Genomic DNA, 20874 nt, shown 5'->3' with positions numbered 1-20874 from the left:
TTGCATGTCCAGGAGGTTGAACCATACGTCCCCATAGCCCAACTCTCTAGAGCTTCAACTGATGTAGTTGAAAGAAAGCTTGAGACACACAAGAACCATCCTAATATAACAGAGAAAACATACAAGTGGGTCCCTAAAGCCTCTGTAGTGAGCATGGTTGATGCAAAAAAACGGAAACCTAGTAAGAACCGTCCCACTCACTCCTAGAAATGTAAAGAAACATTGCGTTGGATTCCTAAATGACTATTGGAAGCCCAAGGATACTATGAAGGAAATGATCAAATCTGGGTGCCCAAACGTAAAGTGTACTCTTACCTGTCACCTGGCCCATGTAAACCCAATCCTGTGGCTCCAAAACAAATTGAAAATCGCGGAAAGAAAAAAATCATGGAATGTTACACACCTGATCTAGAGCTAGTTTGGGTACCAAAGAAAGAACGATTTGTTCCACCTAGCTCAGGAATAGGAAAATCAAATGAAGCTTCTTGCTCTTCATGTAGTTCCTATACGCAAATAGAAGCTTCGACACAACCTCCAGCTACCACTGTACATATCCATACAAGCACGAAAGAGTTTGCACCTCCCGGGGTAAGTTCACCACCTACAACAACGTTGCAAATAAAATCATGGGAGAGTACCTTACCACCCTTGCAACTAGATGAAACGCATAGGGCGGTCGAAAACTATTGGTTAAAACCTTCACCCATAACAACTTGGAACAATTGGTTTCAAAAGGTGACGACCTCATTCCAAAAGGTATGATCTACCCAAGGAAGGGGGGAGTGTTTGCTAACATCAATCATTCACTCGCTCCCCTCTCAACCTTCCTCCCTGACCTCTCAATTCCAATCTTAGGGAATGTATATATATAGCCTTATACTCACAAAAAACAAAAATAGTAAAGAGCAAGAGCGACTAGCAACGAGAGAGCACCCTATCAGATCTTCCTCCCTGACCTCTCAATTCCAATCTTAGGGAATGTATATATATAGCCTTATACTCACAAAAAACAAAAATAGTAAAGAGCAAGAGCGACTAGCAACGAGAGAGCACCCTATCAGATCTTACATATAAGTCCAAATTCACCGTGTCAATTCAAGCAACACACAAAAACAACTCTTATGTTTTAAAGGCCTAACCAAATCTATCTGTCTTGTCAGAAATGGCTACTTCACCAGAGGCATGCACTTCTATTTTTTATGAAAGGTACCCTTTGTCTTTTCCTCAAGTGTTCTACGTATGCTACCCTATACTTTCTTGCGAATGGGATTTGATAGAGAGCCTTGCATGTGAGAGAAATTTTGAGGAGTTAGAATGGCTGATACGTCTATGGCTAACTAGCGATCCCTACCCAGTAGCGAATGTGTCTCCAATGGCACATGCTTATTCTTTTGCACAAGATGAGTATCCACGCATCGCGAGGTTCTTGATTAGCATGCTTGCACAAGAGGATGATGAAGAGGAACTAATAGAGACCGAGGAAGACTATGGCCTCACGGACAACGATTTTATTTATCTAGATGATGAGGATAGAGGCCTAGCCTAAGGGTGGCCACCCGGTTTATATAATATCATCTTTCCTTGATTCTAAAAGGGGTGACATATAGGTAGGTTAGGGGTCTAGATTGTGTTTTGAGTTTGTTTTTTAGGAGTTTTAATTTTTCACACTGACATGCCTCCTAGAGGTATAGTGCCTGTTTTTGGATGTGTTAGGTAGGACTTATATGGATCTCCATCCACATGGCTGAGGACATCTGCTTCAACGAAATGAGCCACTCCATACCTCCAGGTGTACTACTTTCCATGATTCATGTTGGTGGATATGTGTAATTGCTAATAATGATTTTTCATTCTTTGTTTGAGTGCAATAGTTATGATTGTTATCTGCCATTATAGATGTATAAATTTGTCTTTGCTTAAGATTGATTGAACTCCAGTTTAATCTTATGGATGAGCTTGGTGATTAGGAGACCGTGACTTTAGGTTAACTCATTTACTTGACCACTAGGCCTAGCTAATAAAATTATCCGAGTATTTGAGACCTTAGGAATGTTTTAGGCAGAGAAAGGCTTGCTCACTCAAACAACAAAAAACACTAGTGAGAATACCAAGGAAATGGAAGCAAACAAAAAAAAAAAACATAAGTGCCACAAATGAAAAATCTTACGCTGGAAGAGAAATCCTGGCTTGAATTGGTACTTCACTCACATGTATTGTTTATGGTACTAGAGCCCTAGAGGTTCCCAGTGTGGGCGCTTTTCCTTGAGAAGCAAAAAACCCCGAACATACAAAATAAGCACACACGTCACATGATTGTGACCCAAAGTAAAAAAGTATTAAAAAAAAATAAAAATTAAAAAAATTAAAAGACTTCCATTGAGCTTACAGTTAACATTTCAAGCTTTTGTTTGCAGTTGTGAGAGCGAGTTGGCTAATCAAAGCTGAAAAGCATAATTAGGGAATCTTGCATTTAGATAATCTTCTTAGCTTAGCTAGTACTAGAGTAGTTGTTTTAACTTTAGTCATAGCTAACTAATTGATAGACTCATCCATATGCTCAAAACTCTTGATTAATTAATTTACTCAAAGTGCAATTTATTTGTCCTTAATGGCAGTCTAACATCTCATAAATCTTGCATTTACTCATTTCCACATGTACTTTACATTCCCCTCATGATTTATGGCAATATAATTCCGCTTGCTAAAACAATGACTTTGCCTTGCAGATTCAAATCTAGATGCTCTACAACATGGACATACCAAGCTTCAACTCAATAGCTTCCGAGGACGGAATCTACATCAAGAAGGGGGGCAATGTTAACCCTCGTGGCTCACAGACACCCTATCGCCTACGACGGACACTGTAACCGTATTATTTATTTAAGTAGAGTCAGGCACCGGGTTTGTCGGTCCAATAGGGAAAGGTAGAGTGATCGCCGATGAGAGGCGCACTCTAACACGAACATGCTAGGGTTAGTTGGCTAAGCATGGGCGCCCAAGTGTGAATGGGGTGAGCTCACATAAAAGCCAATTAAACCTAAAATTGAGTCATTCTCTCATTGTGCAATAGAAGTTGCTCTTGCTCCATCTCCACCTTCTCCTTCACCATCTCCTTGTGTGTGTGCGTGAGAGAGAGAGAGAGAGAGAGAGAGAGAGAGAGAGAGAGAGAGAGAGAGAGAGAGAGAGAGAGAGAGAGAGAGAGAGAGAGTGCGATCGAGCGTTGCGGCGGCACGACGGCGGTGAGGCGGTTGAGCGCGGCGTAGCGGCGTCTCCCTCTTCTTCGCGGCGAGGAATCCTCTACGGCAGGAGCATAAGGCGGTGAGTGACACACCCTTTGCTCTCTTGAGCTTGCTAGTTTAGGCTTGTTGTGTGCTTGGAGCCATTTGTGGCTCGCACACGGTGTATCGGCAAGTCCCTTGCTTCGACAGTGCGGCAAGGAGCGCACAATGTTGCATAATGTAAGCCCACATTGGGTAACTATCCCCATCCAATTTATCCTCAATAGAAAACATCTTGAACACATCCGTGTTGTTGTCAGCCATGACGAGTGCCTACACCTGATGTGAAAACTGCCCGAAAAGAGGAGAAACTAAGCGAGAACAACACGTTCTATATAGCAAAACCCGAAGAATATTGTACGAGACCTGTTATGTAGGAAATGGCACTGACAGAAATTCTGTCCAAAAGGACAAAATTGCCAATGCAGTACTGCTTGTAGTAGAAACAGAGGCCAAAATGAGCCCAAATGAACATTCTGAGTAGGCCCAGTTCTACGAGCTATCCTGAAGTACTTGTCGACATGTTTATGCTCACCCAAGCTCATAGAAATATGAGAAAGTGAGCATGTGTGTGCTAGCGATGCTAGCAATTAAGCCCGGGAGGACGCAACTTGCTCTGATACCAATTGTTGTTGGAAAAAGGGTTTCAGGGAAACACACACAGCTTGAAGAAGACAAAGAAGCTCAAGGCACACAAGAGAGCGTAGTATTGCTTAGTGCACAAATGAAAGATTAACATATCCCTAGAGTGATGGGCGTATATACAATGCACGAGGAAAAAACCTCCTAGTGAGGAAAAAAATGCCCTAGCGGTCCTAAGTGTGTTCACACACATCAGTACCACATATGTATGATAACAGAAAATAAAAGGGTTAATGATGCCCCAAGAATGCCCAATTAGGGTGCAAGTCATTGAGATTCAAGTGGCTCAAAGAAAAGCTTCTTTGAAGACTCTAAGTGCAAGAAGAATGGAGATAGAATAGAGCACATGGTAGTCCTCCTAGATCATGTAGACTTGAAGAGGGGGAAATTATGTGCAACAATTGATGTATAGCTATTGTGTGTCTTACCATTATGCATATAGGAAAGATTATGAAGGATTTAAAGACCACTTGTTTTGAGAATGCTGTTGGAAATACAAAGTCGGAGCAAGCTATGCATGAACAAATGGTTTCCTTTTGTGCAAATGAGACTTGGGACTTGGTGCCCTTGCCCCAAAGAACAAATGTGATTGGGTATAAGTGGATCTACAAGATAGTGCAGATGCGACAATGAGCATGTACAAAGCTAGAATGGTAGCAAAAGGTTATGCACGGACTGATGGGAATTATTACCTAAGGTGGCCACTCTTCAAATGTGTACTATGTCATGTCGTTAATCAGAGGAGATTATATATGCTTTAAAATTTTTACTTTATGTCCAAAAGGGGCGCTCGAGGGTTTTTAAAAGATGTGCATAGTGCAAATATATTAGGTACATGTGGGTATTGCTAATAATATCCTAAACGCATGTGATATAGGGAACTTTTGATGAGTGACCACACCGAGATTTATTATGAGAAGACATTCACATTTATTATGAGGAGACATTCACCTTCATAGCTAAGATGGATCCCACCCATGGGTATTGGGTGTGTCAAAAGCTTAGATTTTGCATTAGATGGAGGTAAAGAGCTTAACATGGTGACTTTCAAGAAGAGTTGTGCATGGAGAATCCAAAGGGCTATGACAATGTGAAAGTTGAATCACCCCAAATATGTATGTAAGCCTAAGAGGACACGTTATAGGATGAAGCAAGCACCTAGAACTTAACATGCAACCATATTGGGTGACCATTGGTTTTGTCTGGTTCATGTAGAGCATGCATTGTATATGCAAAGGAGAGATGCGAATATTGTGGTAGCTTGCATCTGTGTGGATGGTTTAGTGGTTGGAGCTAGTCATAGGCTAATGCGGATGTAAGGATTCTCCAAAATTTAGTTGTTGGAGGTAGTCATTAGGTAGAAGTGGATGTAAAGATTCTTAAGGAATTTGACAAAAAAGTAGCGATACTTTTTGTTCATGGAGAGTATTCACATGCGAGAGGGCATATGGCTCTCATAGAGGCAACACACACTAGATATGTTGTCAAAGTATGGTATGGTTGATTGTAAGCCTATTGCTATGCCCTCGGGTCAGAATTTGAAGATGAGAGCTAAACTGGGTGAAGTGCTTGAGGATGTCACCATGTATAGGAAGATTATACATAGCTGATCTACTCGATTATCTCATGAACAGATGTGAGTTGCACAACTCGATCAGAGAGTCAATTTATGCCGCTTCTCAAGAAACCACATTTAGTGAAAGTAGGCGTTGGGAAGGTATTCGTAAAGGAGGCCTTTAGGGTTTCTTTCCAAAATCTTGGCAGAGAGAACACGATGTGAAGAAGGACAAGGGGAGTTAGGTTATGGTCACACGAGGCTTAGTTATCGATTATAGATAGCTATGCTAAAGATGCCTAGACACATCATTATATGAATAACTAAGCCTCTTGCATGGTCACACAAGGCTTAGTTATTCATTCAACCTCCCAACTATGCCTTGAACTTCACAACTATGCCAAAATCGGCATAATTACAAAGGGTAGGCATAGTTATTCATTTAATGCGAATGAGGCTTAGCTATCCGTTCAAATAACTGATAATTAAGCCTCGTGTGCCCATAGCCTTATTGGCAATCTGAGAGGGTGTTTGGGGGAAATGCTGATTGGGACAGGGGAGGCCATGCCAAGAAGGGGGGGTGTCTTGCTAGAAGAGACATTTGACGTGAAGAGCTCACACGACACTAAAAGTTTGCCATGGATGCTAGGTCTAGTCTTTGTCTCTATTTCTCTCAGCTCTCATAAGAATTATCATCGTGATTCGTGTTACATTGCTGCTCCCGAGTCCGAGGTGAGAGCGGTGGCTTAACAAGCCTTACTTGATGAATGATGGGAGGAGAATGATGAAAGAGGCATATAATGCATGCAATTGGCCAGTCTTCCTTCAAACGTTCAAAGGCATGGATTTGACATTTTCTTCCAAGTTATGAAAAGTCACACTCACGACCAGAGGTAGGACCTAGGGTATGGACTCTGAAGGCCAAGGGCGGCCCTCTCTTAATAATGGCGAATAGGCAAAATCTACACAACGGGTAAGAAAGTGGCGGGAGTTTTACCGATAATGGGATGCTTAAGCCCCGGGTTGTACATATCTGTCGCCATTGCACCTTGCCAGACACAGAAAGAGAGCGCCTGAGAGAGAGAGAGAGAGGGAGACTGAAGCTCTCGTAGTCGCCCGCCTGCCTTTCATTGCTTTCCTTATCTTCTTCACAATTATCGCTCTTCAGGCCAGCTTCCATACCTCCACGGGCTCCATATTTCTGCGTGAAGGATCTTCAAGGTATGCCGCCATTACTTCTGTTGATTGTGGCAGAGCCTTTTACACAGGAAGGTCTGTGTTAAATCTTGCCGGCATTTTGCTCGATCTTTGCTTCGGTGATGACGGAGAAATGCGCAAGCGTTTTAGCAGCGAAAACGTAAACCTTTTGCGTTCCCAAGGTCCCGTTAATCTTCAGCTCAGCTCTCTCTCTCTCTCTCTCTCTCTCTCTCTCTCTCTGTGTGTCACACACACACACACACACACACACACACACACACACACACATCCAAACGCGCACGCCCGCACACCATCAACAAACACATTTCTCCTCGTATACTCTACGGCAATCTCACTTGTTGAAATCCACTGTGCGTGCTTGCTTATGCTGCACTGTACTTCCCTTTAGCAACTAGCCCTTTGTCAGTGCATGGAGATGATGTGATCAAATGGCACGCTCTGTGCCTCCATCTTTTCGGTGTCCCATCTCTTTGGAAGTGATGAAGGATCCGGTCACCTTGTCTACTGGTCTTACATATGACAGGGCCAACATAGAGAAATGGCTCAAAGCGGGCAATAAAACATGCCCTGTTACCATGATGCCCTTGCAGGATGCTTCCGTCATACCAAACGTGATTGTGAGGCGCCTAATACAAGCATGGTGTGCAGATAATGGCTGGAAGAGGTCTTTCAAAGGTGAGAACATCATACCATCCAATCGTGTAGATACTCGAGATTGTGTGCTTTTCTTTCTAAAGGAAATTGCAACAGGGCAGAATGTGCAATCAGCTGTTAGAGGCCTCAAACAGCTTGCCAAAGAGAGCGAGGAAAATCAGCAGTGCATTGTTAGTACTGGTGGTCCACTGCTTCTGGTGTCTTTGCTCTGGGTAAATGGTTCTGACCTTGCTCATGAAGCTTGTGAAGCTTGTGAGGATGCCCTTTCTGTCCTTGCCCTGCTATGCAGAAATAACTCAGAGACGGAAAGTCTAGTCATGGAGCCACAAAAGCTCTCATGGATAATATGGCATCTCCAGCATAGCTCTACAGGGGCAAAGCTTGCTGCTGCGACGCTATTTAGAACTCTCTTTAAGCAAGACGATTCAAGAGAAGTCATTGGTAAAGCAAAGGGTGTCTTTGAAGGGTTGGTAAATTTACTTGCAGACAATAGCCTGAACAGCAAGGCACAGAAGCGGGTAGTCAAAGTGATGGGAAGTGCATGCGAGTCTAGAGCTAACCGAATGAAGGCTGTGGAGGCTGGAGCAGTGGTTGCCCTTGTGAATTTACTCAGAAGATGCCAGAAGCCATGCATAGAAAGAGTGCTAGCAACACTCGAGCTTCTTTGTGCCACAGTGGAAGGCAAAGATGCTGCTGCTAGTCTTCCAGACTTCTTTCCAGTTTTGATTGAAAAAATGGTGAGGGTATCGGATATCAGCACTGAATATGCCACTGCGTGTGTACTGGAAGTATGTGCTTCGAACAAGATTGAAACCCTGCAGTTAGCTTTAGAGGCTGGCATATATCCCCAGTTGCTACTTGTGTTACAAAGTGGTGGCTCTGCTCGGGTCAAGTGTAAAGTGCAGGAGCTCCTCAAGCGTCTTCATTCAGTTCGTGATCAGTGTTACCTATAATTATAGATGATGAGGCTCTGCCTTTTGGTCGATGTTTTATATTTTTTTGTGTAACAAAGAGTGTATGAGAAAGAAATGTCTTGTTGTAAAGCTTCATGGGTCTGCTATATTTATTTGATGATGGTGGCGGACTGACTGTCAGATCTGAGGCTCAACTTGCTAGCATCTGTGGTATGCTGTTTGGATTTCTCTGCGTAAGGGTCCACCAGAGAAGCAGAATACCTAACAGTGAGCTTATTCTTCTTGAAAGTACATGTACAGCAGTGCAATCCAAAAATCAAATCATGAAAGCAGTAGCCAGTTTTTGTGAATGTCAGTAGCTCCGTTGCTCGAGGGTTTTGTAACTATTCGGCTTGGTTGTCAACCATGTTCTAAGGTCCCAACATGGAAGATTAATGGTAAGGCTAACATATTCTTGCGTATTACTCATTCAGCTAAAAACTGTAGCATGGCATATCACCCAATGTGTAACACAAGTCTTTGAAAAGCCTAAGAGCCTTCACTTTTGTGAAGAGCCTAAGCTGGAAGTTTAAACTGTGATGGTTTTCAGAGTAGTTCAGGTAATAGTCAAGGAGTTGGTTTAAGACTTGATTTGTATGAAGAGCCTTATCGAGCATATGGCAATGTCGTTGCGATTCCAGGGGTGAGAAGGTGAAGCTTTTCCCTGCAATTGTGCATGCATTGTCCCTGCACCTCCAGTGCCAAGGTGAGGGTTTCCCTGTAATTCCGTACTCAATTACCTACTGGATAGTGTATAGGGTTTACGCCTCAATACTTACTTTTGTTGGAAAGTAAGTGAAATTCACCTCTCCATATTTGTTTACATCTCTTTGTTATCTATGTAAGAGGTAGAGGAGAATACCATATTTGTTTATATCTCTGTGTTATATATGTAAGAGGTAGAGGACCATAGTTACCAGGAACAGAAAATTAGAGTGTGGAATGGCAAACAGAAACGGAAACCACTCTGTGTTGTCTTAACACTGATCGAGTATTTGGAATTTGAACGGGAACGAAAGCCTGAAAATGGCCAATCCCCTGAAACTATGGTACTAGAGGTTAACAAAGAGATTGGCTTAACATTGAGGCAGCTCAGAAGTAGAAGGCCATCTGGGGTTGGGACTCGTTTCCTCTTGGCTTTATTTTACCCTTCCTTTCTACATTGAACGGATTGGTAATGGGGTCACAAGAGCAGTTAAATCAGCATTAGTCAGCTCCGTTGCAAATCATTCTCGACATTGTGCATGCACTTCTTTAAAAAATAGATGGGTGGGTGGGGGCTGTAGGTGTCTATCATTGTTTATGGTTGTCATTGCTCTATGGCTACCCAAGAAAGCTGTGGGTGCCTATCGTTGTCGTTGCTCAATGGTGACTGCCCATGAAAACTGTGGGTGCAGAGTCACTTTCATTCACGCTTAAAGACATGGTCTATTGAAGGAAAATAGGTAAAGCTCGTGAATGCCCCTCGACTTTGAACGGCGACTACTTTTGATTTTGACCGCAGTAAAGAAACTCCCTTTTTCTTTCTACACAAAAATGAGAAGGGCATACAATTATCTTCTAATCGCCTACAATTCTTTTCAAGGGTAGCATTTTTGAGCTCTTATCTACCAAGGGTCAAACTCTCTTCGAAAGATGTTGCTGCCTTATGATTCTGATTTTAGGGTTGAATGGAATATTGTGTCATACAAACAAGCTTCCCCTTGGAAGTATGCCAATGTGAACTTATAACTTGACTGTGTCCAAACACGAATATAGCATTCCTGTATTGTGTGAGATAATGGGGAATTCAACCAGCGAGGAAGTGTATGTAGCAGGCTCGCTTTGCAAAATGAAAGTGATAAAGAAGGTTTGTCTCATTGGTGAATCATAGTAAAGAGGGGAGGGGGGCTTTCAATATTTATAAATTGTGTGTATCCCGTGTGTTCAAGGTCTATTTTTAAAACTTCTTGAAAACATCAATGTTTTTGTAAGAAAATCAATGCTTCTTTAATTTAAACTTGCATCAGGTGAACTAATACATGTGATACTTATCAAAGCTGGTACTCATAGGCGGAACTATATATTGGTAGCAAATGGTAAATTGGATGATTGCAATCCATATTTTTGTAAGAGATTGTTCTTTGGGCCAAAAGGAATCTCTAACTATTTCTCATACTCGTAGTGGAGTCTACCTCAAACCAGACACTTGACTTGAGCAAATTGATTGCTCAAGCGAGATGCTCGATTTGAGAATATTGATTGTTTCCATGTTGTAACTGATTGCAGAGCCTATCTCAACGAAGATGCTTGAATTGAGAAAATTGATTGCTTTTACGTTATAATTTCAGAGCTAATGTCAAGTGAGATGGTCAAAATGAGTAAATTGATTGCTCTTTATACTATAGTAGAGCCTATCTCAAGCTAGACACTTATCTCAAGCTAGACACTTTAAGTAAGAAAACTTATTGCTCCTTTTCTTAAGAAATTCCTTGACAAAACTAGAATGCTTCTTACTAATGTTAATCAGCAAGTGATGAGTAGTCGGATTTGCTTGTAACACGTAATAAAAGGCTGGCACCTTGTGTCGAAGTTTATGGGTCCATTTACCCTCGACATGTAGAGTAAATATTGTTTTTCACTAAAGAAGAAGAGCTTTCTGTGGAGTATCCTTGCTAATGTATCAACTCCACAATACGATGGATGCAAGTGTGCCCACTCATGGTTGCACAAGAATTGCATCTATATTCATCTACTTAAAATTGTGCGCTCGTACGGCTTCTCATTGCTTCTAACTTGAGTAGCTAAGCATGATCTTAGATATGAGCATTGATAACTTCACACTCGTAGTGGTTGGATAGAGTGACTTCAGATTGGGTTTTTTGCATGCTCCCAAGGCATTATACTTTGATTGATGCACATTGCCTCTAGTTTGAATAGCAAAAGGTGACTTGAAACGTAATCAAGCTATTAGCAGATGACACACTCTTAGTATTCTAAAACAAAACTCAAATTAGCCATAGTTCATACTTGCTTGTAGCCATATATACATCATAATATCCTAAAAAAGAAATATGAATACTAAAAACTAAACAAGAAACAAATCTATTGCACACATGTAGTCTTTTTGTAGTGAGCACGAGGCTTGAGGTACACTTACTCCAAAGTGTTATCCTTTCATGACACATCATACCATCTCCTGGAGATACCATCTCATAGACATAGTGGTAAAACCTGTCAACAGAAATATTGATAAGTAAAACTAGAAGCACACTTTGTATTTTCTCTTAGTAGTGGGATATACTACCATAGGCTATAAATTACTAATTGTGATTGTACATATGATCAATGGTAACAAGAAAAACTACACACTTAATAGTGTTTGTATCACAATTGCACATCCCGTCGATGTCATAGAGCATCTTTGATGTTGCAGTCAGAGAAAAATTGGAGAAGCCGAGCTCTGCTTTTAACCTGTTGACCTGCCTAGACGACTTTAGTCCATAACTACATACTTCTGTATCGTTGCATATATATGGCATATCTGAATGTGAATTGGCCTCAAGTCGACTATTAACCAAACAATCGACCATAATTTGATCAATGATGTTGTATGACAGTGTCATACGCCGTAGTGAAAGTTGTTGGCTCCATTAGCTACTCGAAGATTGTGGCTTGCCGTGTAGCTCGAAAACGCTCCAACAGCTTTCCATGGCTCTTGTATACTCGTGCTTTCCTTTCATTGTGTACTTGGGAAATCCTTGTGGCTTCATATGCATCTTGTGCATATGGTGCCTCATGTAAAATGCCTAGGAAAGTGGGCGTAAATTCCCTCTCATGCATGCTTTTTGCATGATCTATGTTGAAATCACACCATACACATGCACGCATTGCATGCTTTTTTTCCTACTTGTAATTTATGGCTTAGTCGAATGGGAAGAAATCACATGCACTTTCACGTGATTCAAACAGTCCAGAATGCCAAAGCATAGCGTGTTGGTCGTACAATATTGATCTATTCGACTTTGTGGATGCTTTAATGGACATCCTACCTCTGCATGCAAAGGAAATTTGCAACCATGTGCTTAGAAATTGGCACGGTTGCTGTGAGAACTTGCACTTGCAAATATGGAAAGGAAGCATCCCAAAGACCTTTGGTTGCTCCACATGTGTGAATGGCCGCTAATGCCATGCCTAATTTGGAAAGAAGTTCTAGAAACATAAATGGAGAATTTATATGCTTTTTGAAAGCCTTGCAAACTTAATTTTCAAATGGTCTTGCTTGGTGGGGCTGTGTTGAACATGATTTGATAAATTTTGGAGCGCAGTTGGTTACTTGGTTAGTTGGTTGTGATTGCTGTCACCTCGGGTTTTGTTGTGGGACACGAACAAATGAGTAGAACCAATTGATAGGCACCAATAATAGCTTAGCTTGGGACTTGACGAGCATTCTGAAGAAGCAAGTTGTACAACAAAGGGCTACTTAAGAGGGTAAGTGAACCGAGCAAAAGGGTTGCAGCTTTTAATAAATTACTTTGGTAGTTGTTTGCAAATTGCCATTCAGCCTAGTTATATTGACCATTTGGTCTCTAGAACGTGGACCTCTCTTTGAGAAACCCATCTTATTCTCAATCAAGCGTAGTCAATTTTCTTTTATTTCTCGTAGAACATGAGAGAGAGAGAGAGAGAGAGAGAGAGAGAGAGAGAGAGATTGTCATAGTCAGAGGGAGAAAGGAATCTTGGTTGTCGATCGAAAGAGCTGGTGCAAAACATTTTTGAGGAGGAAAATGCTGGGCTAAAGGGTTGTCCTCGTGCTCCAAAACGGTTATGCAAAGGAAAACGGGTTGCAATATATAAGATGCTTTTCCAAACCAAACAAGGACATATGTAGATTCACATCAATCACCTAGGAATGAAGCAATGAACATGTACAGAGTGTATTGAGTATTCCAATACATAAGTTGAATTGTCGCACTGTGAGACAAGAAGTGGGTGTTTATTTGATATATAGACATGATGATCGACATTGAGCATGCACTCGTGAGGAAAACATGTGACCAAATTAAACTTACAAAAGCTTTGACAAACTCAAAAAATACAGAAAGCATCAATACACTGTAAAAATTGAGTTGCACTACCGACCTGATAATCATGTACGAGTGTCGTCCAATTGTGCAAGTCGGAGGACAATGTTTGAGTCAAGCTACAGAAAAACAATGTGAATAGTTAAACATTTTGTCTTGCACTCAGGTGCAAAGGTGAAAATGCTAGTTATATAGTGCACGTCATGCAGAAGTGACATACAAAAGTATGGTGGAGAGTTGGCAACAGTGTGGTCTCTCCAAAAATTATAAGAAATGGAATCTATGCCTTGCTTCATAGCATTTATGTGTTGCGCCAAGTAAACGCATAGGCATGGAAAATTGCATGCATATTACAAACCTTACAGTGTTGTCGACCTGGAGGCATGGTTGTGCAGTCAAATCATCCACTGTTATGAATATATGTCCTTTTTGTCACACACAAAATAGGAGTTAATATAAAAATCACTACCTTCATCATGTGCGTGTCCTCAGTAGCAATCTACAATGGCGTATTGGCGCTTGCATCCCATTGGTTGAGCTTGCTGGTAGCGGCACCTTTTAGCGAGCGTAGAGTAGGCTATGGCCCGTTTGCCACACTTTGACACGAGAACCCTCCTTGGAACAGACCGCTTCACTTTGGAAGGCGTGAATAAAACGCAACAGAGCTCTGCTTTTGTTCACCTAGGCGATCGGATTCACACTTTCGCACAGTTGGCGCCCCACCGTGAGAAACAAAATTTCCAGCAATGCCGTCCGACAGAGTACTAGTGTCGACTAGTTTGGAACTGCTGCTTTCCTTGAGATCCATCCTAGCATCGTTGACGTCTAGGTCTGCACCAGCAGATGGCCAGGCAAGCGCAAGTTATTGCACTTGACGTTGCATGATGAGTAGAAGCGGGCACCGCTCTTCAATTGTCCACTAAGCACTGTACTACTGGCAACGCCAGCATGGCGTTGACATTGTCATTCACCCAGCACCTAAGCCGATGCAAGAATTGCAGCACCGTGGTGAGGAGCGTGAGAATGTCGATGGCCAGCTTGTTGTAGCCCTTCAGCTGCGCCTATAGCCCTGCCAAGGTCATGCTCACAAGCACTTTCAACTCCTCCTCTGGACTCTGCAAGGGCAGCACTCAGCTCCTGCAGTGCGTGAGATACCTTTGCTCGAGTAGCACCTCCATGGGCGACATCACCTCTGTAATATCCACCACACAGAAGAAGTTCTTCTTGCTCTTCACATGCAGCAGGCGATTGTTGGAGACGATAAAAATCACCCGCTGCTAGAACTTCTCATGAGTTATATAATATTTTACAGGAGCCTGCCAATCTATCTCGGCTGTCAAAAATTGGTCAAAATCCTCCTGTAGCTGCACATCGTCTACCCATGCAGTGCGAGTACCAGCGGACTCATGACCCGCTAATTGATTTACCACGTCCCAGGGCAGGAGCGTAAATTTTGATGGGACTCACTGGCTCGTAGTGGGTAAGGTTATGGAAGGTCTACATACCTGCATTTGCATCTCCCATGATGCATGTATGTCAATTGCTGCAAATTCTCATGTGTGGTAGTTTGATATAGCTGCTACAAAGCACATTACCTCACATCGTGACTTGTTCACGTCTTTGAGGTTGTCCCTCATGCGAATACAATCCCTTGTGCCAACACTGGCTCTTATCCAATCAAGGGAGTTGGAAAGATTGTGTTGATTGCTACAAATGGTGATTCTTTCATACTTGTTGATGCACAGTATGTGCCTAGGATAAAAAGGAACCTTTTGTATGTATCTATACTTGCTAGAATTGGTTTTGTTGTGAAATTTGTGGATGAGATGTACAACTCATGAGCTTAGTTTTGATGATGTTGCATTTGGAAAATTATATTGTGGACTCTATAAGCTCACATCGTATGACAAGTGCTATAATTTGCGTGACAGTAAATTGGATGCACCTTTGTCTAGTCGTACTCGTTCAGGTTCTCGCCATGCATCTTATGCATCAGATTGTTATGCTTTGGTTGTTTCTAGCTAATGTGATGTAGAGGAACCTCTGCCTTTTGACGAAGCACATAATTTTGAAAATTGGATTGCTACCATGCAATCAAAATATGATGGATGCACTTATAAAAAATGACAGATGGTCTTTAGGCCATTGGTACAAAGTGGGTTTGGAAAGTTGAAATGTAAGCCAGATGGAGAAGTCAAGAACGTGGCCAAATCTAGGCTCAAATAGCCAAAGAAGGATATTAGCTATCATTATCATTAATATCTACAGCCCGTGCAATACTAAGGATAGAGCCAAGTTATGGATGTACCTTAGAGATACTCAGATTGAAGGTGAGTGGCTCCTACTCGGGGACTTCAATATGGTGGAGAAGTTGAAGGGCAGAACATGCTCCTTGAGTTTTCTAGCTGGCTCGGAAAAATCTAAATGGATGAGCCTCTATGAGAAATGGGCTCTCATGGACTTATGGGAGGTGGGCCCATGGAATAGTACACCAGGATTCACATATGTCAGCATGCAGTATGCCCGCACAGCCTCTCGGCTTGACAGATGCTATTGCTCTCACAATGCTGATTGGATCCCATCGCTTTTTGAAATGAAGGTTGTAACTTCACAAAACCTCTCAGATCACTTGCAAGGCCAAAGATGAGGAAAACTTTCCCAAAGGAACTAGGAAGCTTCTCACAGGGGGAACATCTCTTTAAAGAGGTCAGGACACCGGCAAGGCCGGACTAGACAAGGGCAAGGTCGGGCTAGGCAGTGTGGAAAAGGAGTCCAACTAGGGCAAAGGGGCCAGTGGCTATGCTATATAGTGGGTGGTTGGGTGGTGGACTCCTGGGTTCTAGTTCCCCTTGTCTAACATTGGTATCAAGAGCTTGGTTCTTTTTTGGGAAAGGCACAACCGTGGAGGAGGGGAGCCACACAACCTTGCATGAGCAAGTTGCATGTTGGGGTCACCAAACCGTGGAACACCTCTCTTGTGATGAGGAGGATGACAAGCAGGAATTCCGTGGGCAACCCCCCTTGCAAGGAGGAGCCGCCGAGGCGGACCTGCACCAAATTCACCCCTTGCGGGCTCTACGGCATCGCGCCGGGCGGGGGAGCGTTTCACGACCCAAGGCCGAAGCCCCTTGCTCAATACAGTGGCCGCCATGGCCCCCTTCCTTGCTCGCGTGATACTGTAAGCGGCCATAGCCGCTGAGTGTTCGTTTTTTTCCACATTACAAGGGCGCCCAACCCCTTGGGGGTTAGTGGCCACACCCTTTTTTCAAGAACAAGGGACGGTACCCACAGTGGGATACCCCACCCCCTCTCTCGTGTGCGGATTCAGCAAGGTCCGACAAGGCACGACATCTCGACACGACCGGCACAAACTTCGAGTACACAATTCTCTGCGTATTACAGGCAGAAACTCGGAGATTTAAGAAAAGCATTCCGATGGGAGTTCAAAGTACAATTACCTTTCAAAATCAATTAACGATTGTTGTAAGCATAATTGATTCGGCTACCAAGGAATTGCGGAATTCCCTATACGGCGGACAATTCGGATCGATTTCCACCGGGATACTATTGATTTTGACGGAATTATCAAGGCTAATTATTCTTTGCAAGTGCTCTCAATCTCATGTATTTTTTTTGGCTATTACTTGCACCGTACTGTGTCGCCATGGATTCATATATCAATATGACATTTGATTTTGAGCAAAGTACGTCTGATCCTGCCCATGATGGCCCACGGCCGGAACCTCTCAAGGAGAGTACCTATGACACTATGGCAGGTGATGACACTTACAAATTGCTCAATATTCAAGAATTTTGTGCACTTCAGACACGCATGACAGTCATGGATGAAAATTTTAAAGCTTTAAATACAAATGCTACTAAACTATCCACATTAGTGATTCAATTAATGCAATAGTAGTCCAAGGGTCCTGCTGACCCGCACATGCATGAGCACGTTGCTACACAAGGGCAAGGCCCAAATGCTGATACGTTGCATACTCTCACTACAAAAGAGGTGGATGAATTGTTGAAAAACACCAAACCACCGATTTTTAAGGGAGAAGACCAAGACCACAATAAGGATGCAGTGAATATCTTTCTCAGCAAGTGGGATGGAATTCACGCCTTACGGCGTACTCCGGACGTAGTCAGAGCTCTGCAAACGAGCTTAACTCTGGAAGGCAAGGCCTAAAAATGGTGGATGTCTCTCAAGGAGAAGAATATCATACCACAGAGTTGGGCAGCTTTTGAAGCTATGTTTAACAAATAAATTTTGCCTACAAATGAGGCAGATTGGAATTGGATGGCTTGGACACATGTTCCATGCGCCAATACCCATCATTGCTTGAATATATCTCCCACTATTGGGATGTTATCCTCAAGTTGGAAGGCTTAGATACCTTTCAACAAGTATGGGGGTTTATACGAGGTCTGACACCAGAGCTTAAGAAGTACGTCAAGACCCAAGACCCTAAAACACTTGAGGAAGCCACAGTGAAAGCACATATTCATGATGATCCATATGAAAAGAAAGCACATAATAGTCACGTGCCTTCTAATACACATGGTAATACACGTACGGAGTATGGGCACAATAAAAGAAAATTTATAGTTGCCAATTCAGAGGTATCTAAAAAACCCAAGGGGTTCACGGGTCCTCTCTCTCCTGAGGACTTTGATAAAGCTAAGAAAGAAAAATTATGTTTTTAATGTTTAGGAAGCGGTCATTTCAAAAAGGATTGTCCCAAGGGAAAATCTACTGCTCATGGCAAGGAGAAAGCAGTATACGGTGCAACTGCTACCTCTTGAGTCTTTCTCACGCTTCTCTACAGTGGAAGTAACACACACATAGGTGGTATATGAATGTTGTCTCACAGCTTCCATGTGGCAACAAACCTTTGGACCACATGAGTACGTATGCACGGATCTCTGCAAGGCCACAAGGTGCGCATCTTGGTAGATGACAGTGCTACTCACAATTTCATCAATTATGGATTGGTGAAAAAACTCAAATTGCTTCAAACTCCGAGTACCCACCGCTACAAGGTAGCAATGATGAATGGACATGATACCGAAATCTGGGATACTCAATGCCGAGTTGTTCCGTTGGAAGTACAAGGTTACTCCACATTGTCGGGGGATATGTATTCGCTATGTGAGCCGGGTAAGCGCCGAGCCTCTGGCTGTGGGAGGTGTGAGAGACTAGATGCCAAACACAAAGCAAAAGAGTCTGAAAACACCTTAAATGCTTAAAAATTGACAAGCGGAATGTGCCAAGTTGCTAATGATTAGCCGAAGTGAAATTCGATTACAAATGTTTGCCGTTAACGGCACTGATGGAGTTAAGAGAGTTTAATGTTCTCGAATTAGACCAAGACTATAAAGTTCCACTTATGCCTGTCGTTAGAGCCTTTATAAGCTGATCAAGACGTACATATCTAGTGAAATTTCCAGCTTGATGTCCTTGTAATTCCCAAATACAGTAGAGAGAGTTTATCCTCTCTCCTTGCTTACTCGAGAGCGAGTTTTGACTTCCCTTGGTTTGCTTGTCCCACCTTGCTTCTTTGTCCTTGATTTGCTTTAATCACTGCACGCTTTGCTTGCACGATTTAACCTCGACAAGCATCTCTTTTCTTGCTTGATTGGATTGGAGATCGAGAGAGAGAAAAAGCTCGCCTTCTTGGCTTGGTTTCGATTGATGAGAGAGAGATCCCCTTTTGCTTGGATTCGATTGAAGGTCAAGAGAAAAAAAACCTTGCTTAGCTTCCCCTCTTGCTTAGCTTCGATGGCAATCAAGGAGAAGCTCTTGCTTTGATGGAGATTAAGGGTGAGAGCTCCTGCTTCCTTTCTTTCCTTCATTCTTCCTTCGTTAACTGTCCGCTCCTTATGCATGCCCTTCTTTGCTTCGCTTCCCCCCCGTGTTATGCCCTCGTTGGCTTGCTTACTCATGCAAAAGAGGCCAAGCTATTAATAGCTTGCCCCTCCCTTAACAGTAACGCCGCCGCTACTGACGTGGCACATGAACTGCCGTTATGACGTGGCATGGCGGATTTCGAGCAGCACCAAAACTCGCGAGCAGTGGCTAGAAAAATGAGCGCCCTGGAGTGCTGAGCGTTTTTCCTTTCTTGCTCGGCGTCATCCGACCACTGTGCTGGCCAGCGCGAGCAGTTCTTGCCCTGCGTAGCTGCTCGCTGCGCCTGCTCGACTTGAACTTTAAACTGCCATAACTTCTTCATCGTAGCTCCAATCGACGAGCCGTAAAGACAAGCCGATAGAGCACTTTAAGCACTGCAATTCTAGATCATAATATCCCATCTGGGCTCACTTCAAGCATACTGCTTTTTGGCATCAGTAAGGCATGAATTGGCCCTTTAAAGCCGCATCTGGCATACATTAATCATTAGACTTGGCTTGTTATCAAGCCCTCATCACTGACCATTAATCAAGTAGACTTCAAAGAAGCTTAGCTTGCATGTCTCTGCTCTTTTTCTTATCATGGAAGCGGAGCTGCACGACATCCACCTCCTCTGAACCTGCACAGCCTCCGGTCTGTGCCAACTGCACTTCAATCTGTATCTGCTAAAGGTACCTTAAGTTCTTTCCATCATCAGACTCGCGTAACTAGGAAACTTACCCAAAAAAAATGAAATAAGGCTTATACCCTATCATCAATGTTCTAGCTTAAGAATTAGGTAGCTGCTCATCAAAAATCTTTGAACTGTATCTGCCGTATCTTCAAAGCATTCAATCATGGATAACTTGCTTAGTGAACCCCGCCATACTCAAGTGCTCCAGTTAATGATGCACATGGCTTGACCATTAAGTTCTCTCTTAAGGAACCCTGTCAAGCTCAAGTATGCCTTACTCTCTCTGCACACGGAATGGCCGTCAAGTCCTTTACTTCAAGTTCTGTTAGCAAAACCAACTCAAAAGATGTGAAGATACTTCATTAATTGACCAAAGAAGTTAGTTGGAAGCCAGCCATGTTATCTTATTGAATGCATGACCAAACACTCTTCTAACTTGGCATAATCTAGAAAAAAAAATCTTGCATCTTGCAGCGTGCAGCGTGCTACATCAGGCATGTGGTATCCTCTGCATCTGCAACTTGCACTTTAGTAACCCCCAGGATCAAATGGAATAATAAGGAATTTCCCACTCACTGGAGCAACATAATACCCACATGAGCATACATTGCCTATATCAGTCAACATCAAGCATTTTTGGTGCAAATATTCTACCCTTGGTTCAAATAGCACGCAATTACTATGCATACTGATCAATATCCATCCATATTGAATCTGCTTATGAATATCCTTAGAATCTCCCAGATCAAACACCATCGAGATCACATAGCATTGATGGGCTCCGCAATATACTACAGCTTCACCTGAAGCATAGTGCAGCACCCACACCCCCTCTAGCTTCATAGCCATCACGAAAAACCTTGGGAGTCTCTCGACCTGTATCATAAGACGAATTTTCACCTGTTGGGATTTCATCTTGATCAT

General features: G+C 42.8%; 1 protein-coding gene and 1 pseudogene across 2 annotated transcripts; one reads left to right on the top strand and one right to left on the bottom strand.

The window, feature by feature from the left end:
- Window positions 1–6308: 6308 nt before the first annotated feature.
- LOC147448959 (U-box domain-containing protein 26-like) lies at window positions 6309–8741 on the top strand. 2 transcript variants are annotated; one of them, XM_086521350.1, is made up of 2 exons: window positions 6309–7368; window positions 7444–8741. In XM_086521350.1, exons 1-2 carry the CDS (start codon window positions 7122–7124, stop codon window positions 8298–8300), a joined length of 1104 nt encoding a protein of 367 aa, XP_086377476.1. In that variant the 5' UTR covers window positions 6309–7121; the 3' UTR covers window positions 8301–8741. The 2 variants fall into 2 exon arrangements, with proteins under 2 accessions (XP_086377476.1, XP_086377475.1); XM_086521349.1 differs by having other exon boundaries at window positions 6314–8741.
- Window positions 8742–13967: 5226 nt separating this feature from the next.
- On the bottom strand, window positions 13968–14887 carry LOC147448958 (uncharacterized; annotated as a pseudogene).
- Window positions 14888–20874: the final 5987 nt, after the last annotated feature.

This window comes from Adiantum capillus-veneris, chromosome 10, assembly GCF_014529385.1.
Source record: "Adiantum capillus-veneris isolate H3 chromosome 10, ASM1452938v2, whole genome shotgun sequence".
Classification (NCBI taxonomy): domain Eukaryota; kingdom Viridiplantae; phylum Streptophyta; class Polypodiopsida; order Polypodiales; family Pteridaceae; genus Adiantum; species Adiantum capillus-veneris.
Note: the sequence above shows the minus strand (reverse complement) of the source record. Positions and strands in the feature narration are given on the sequence as shown.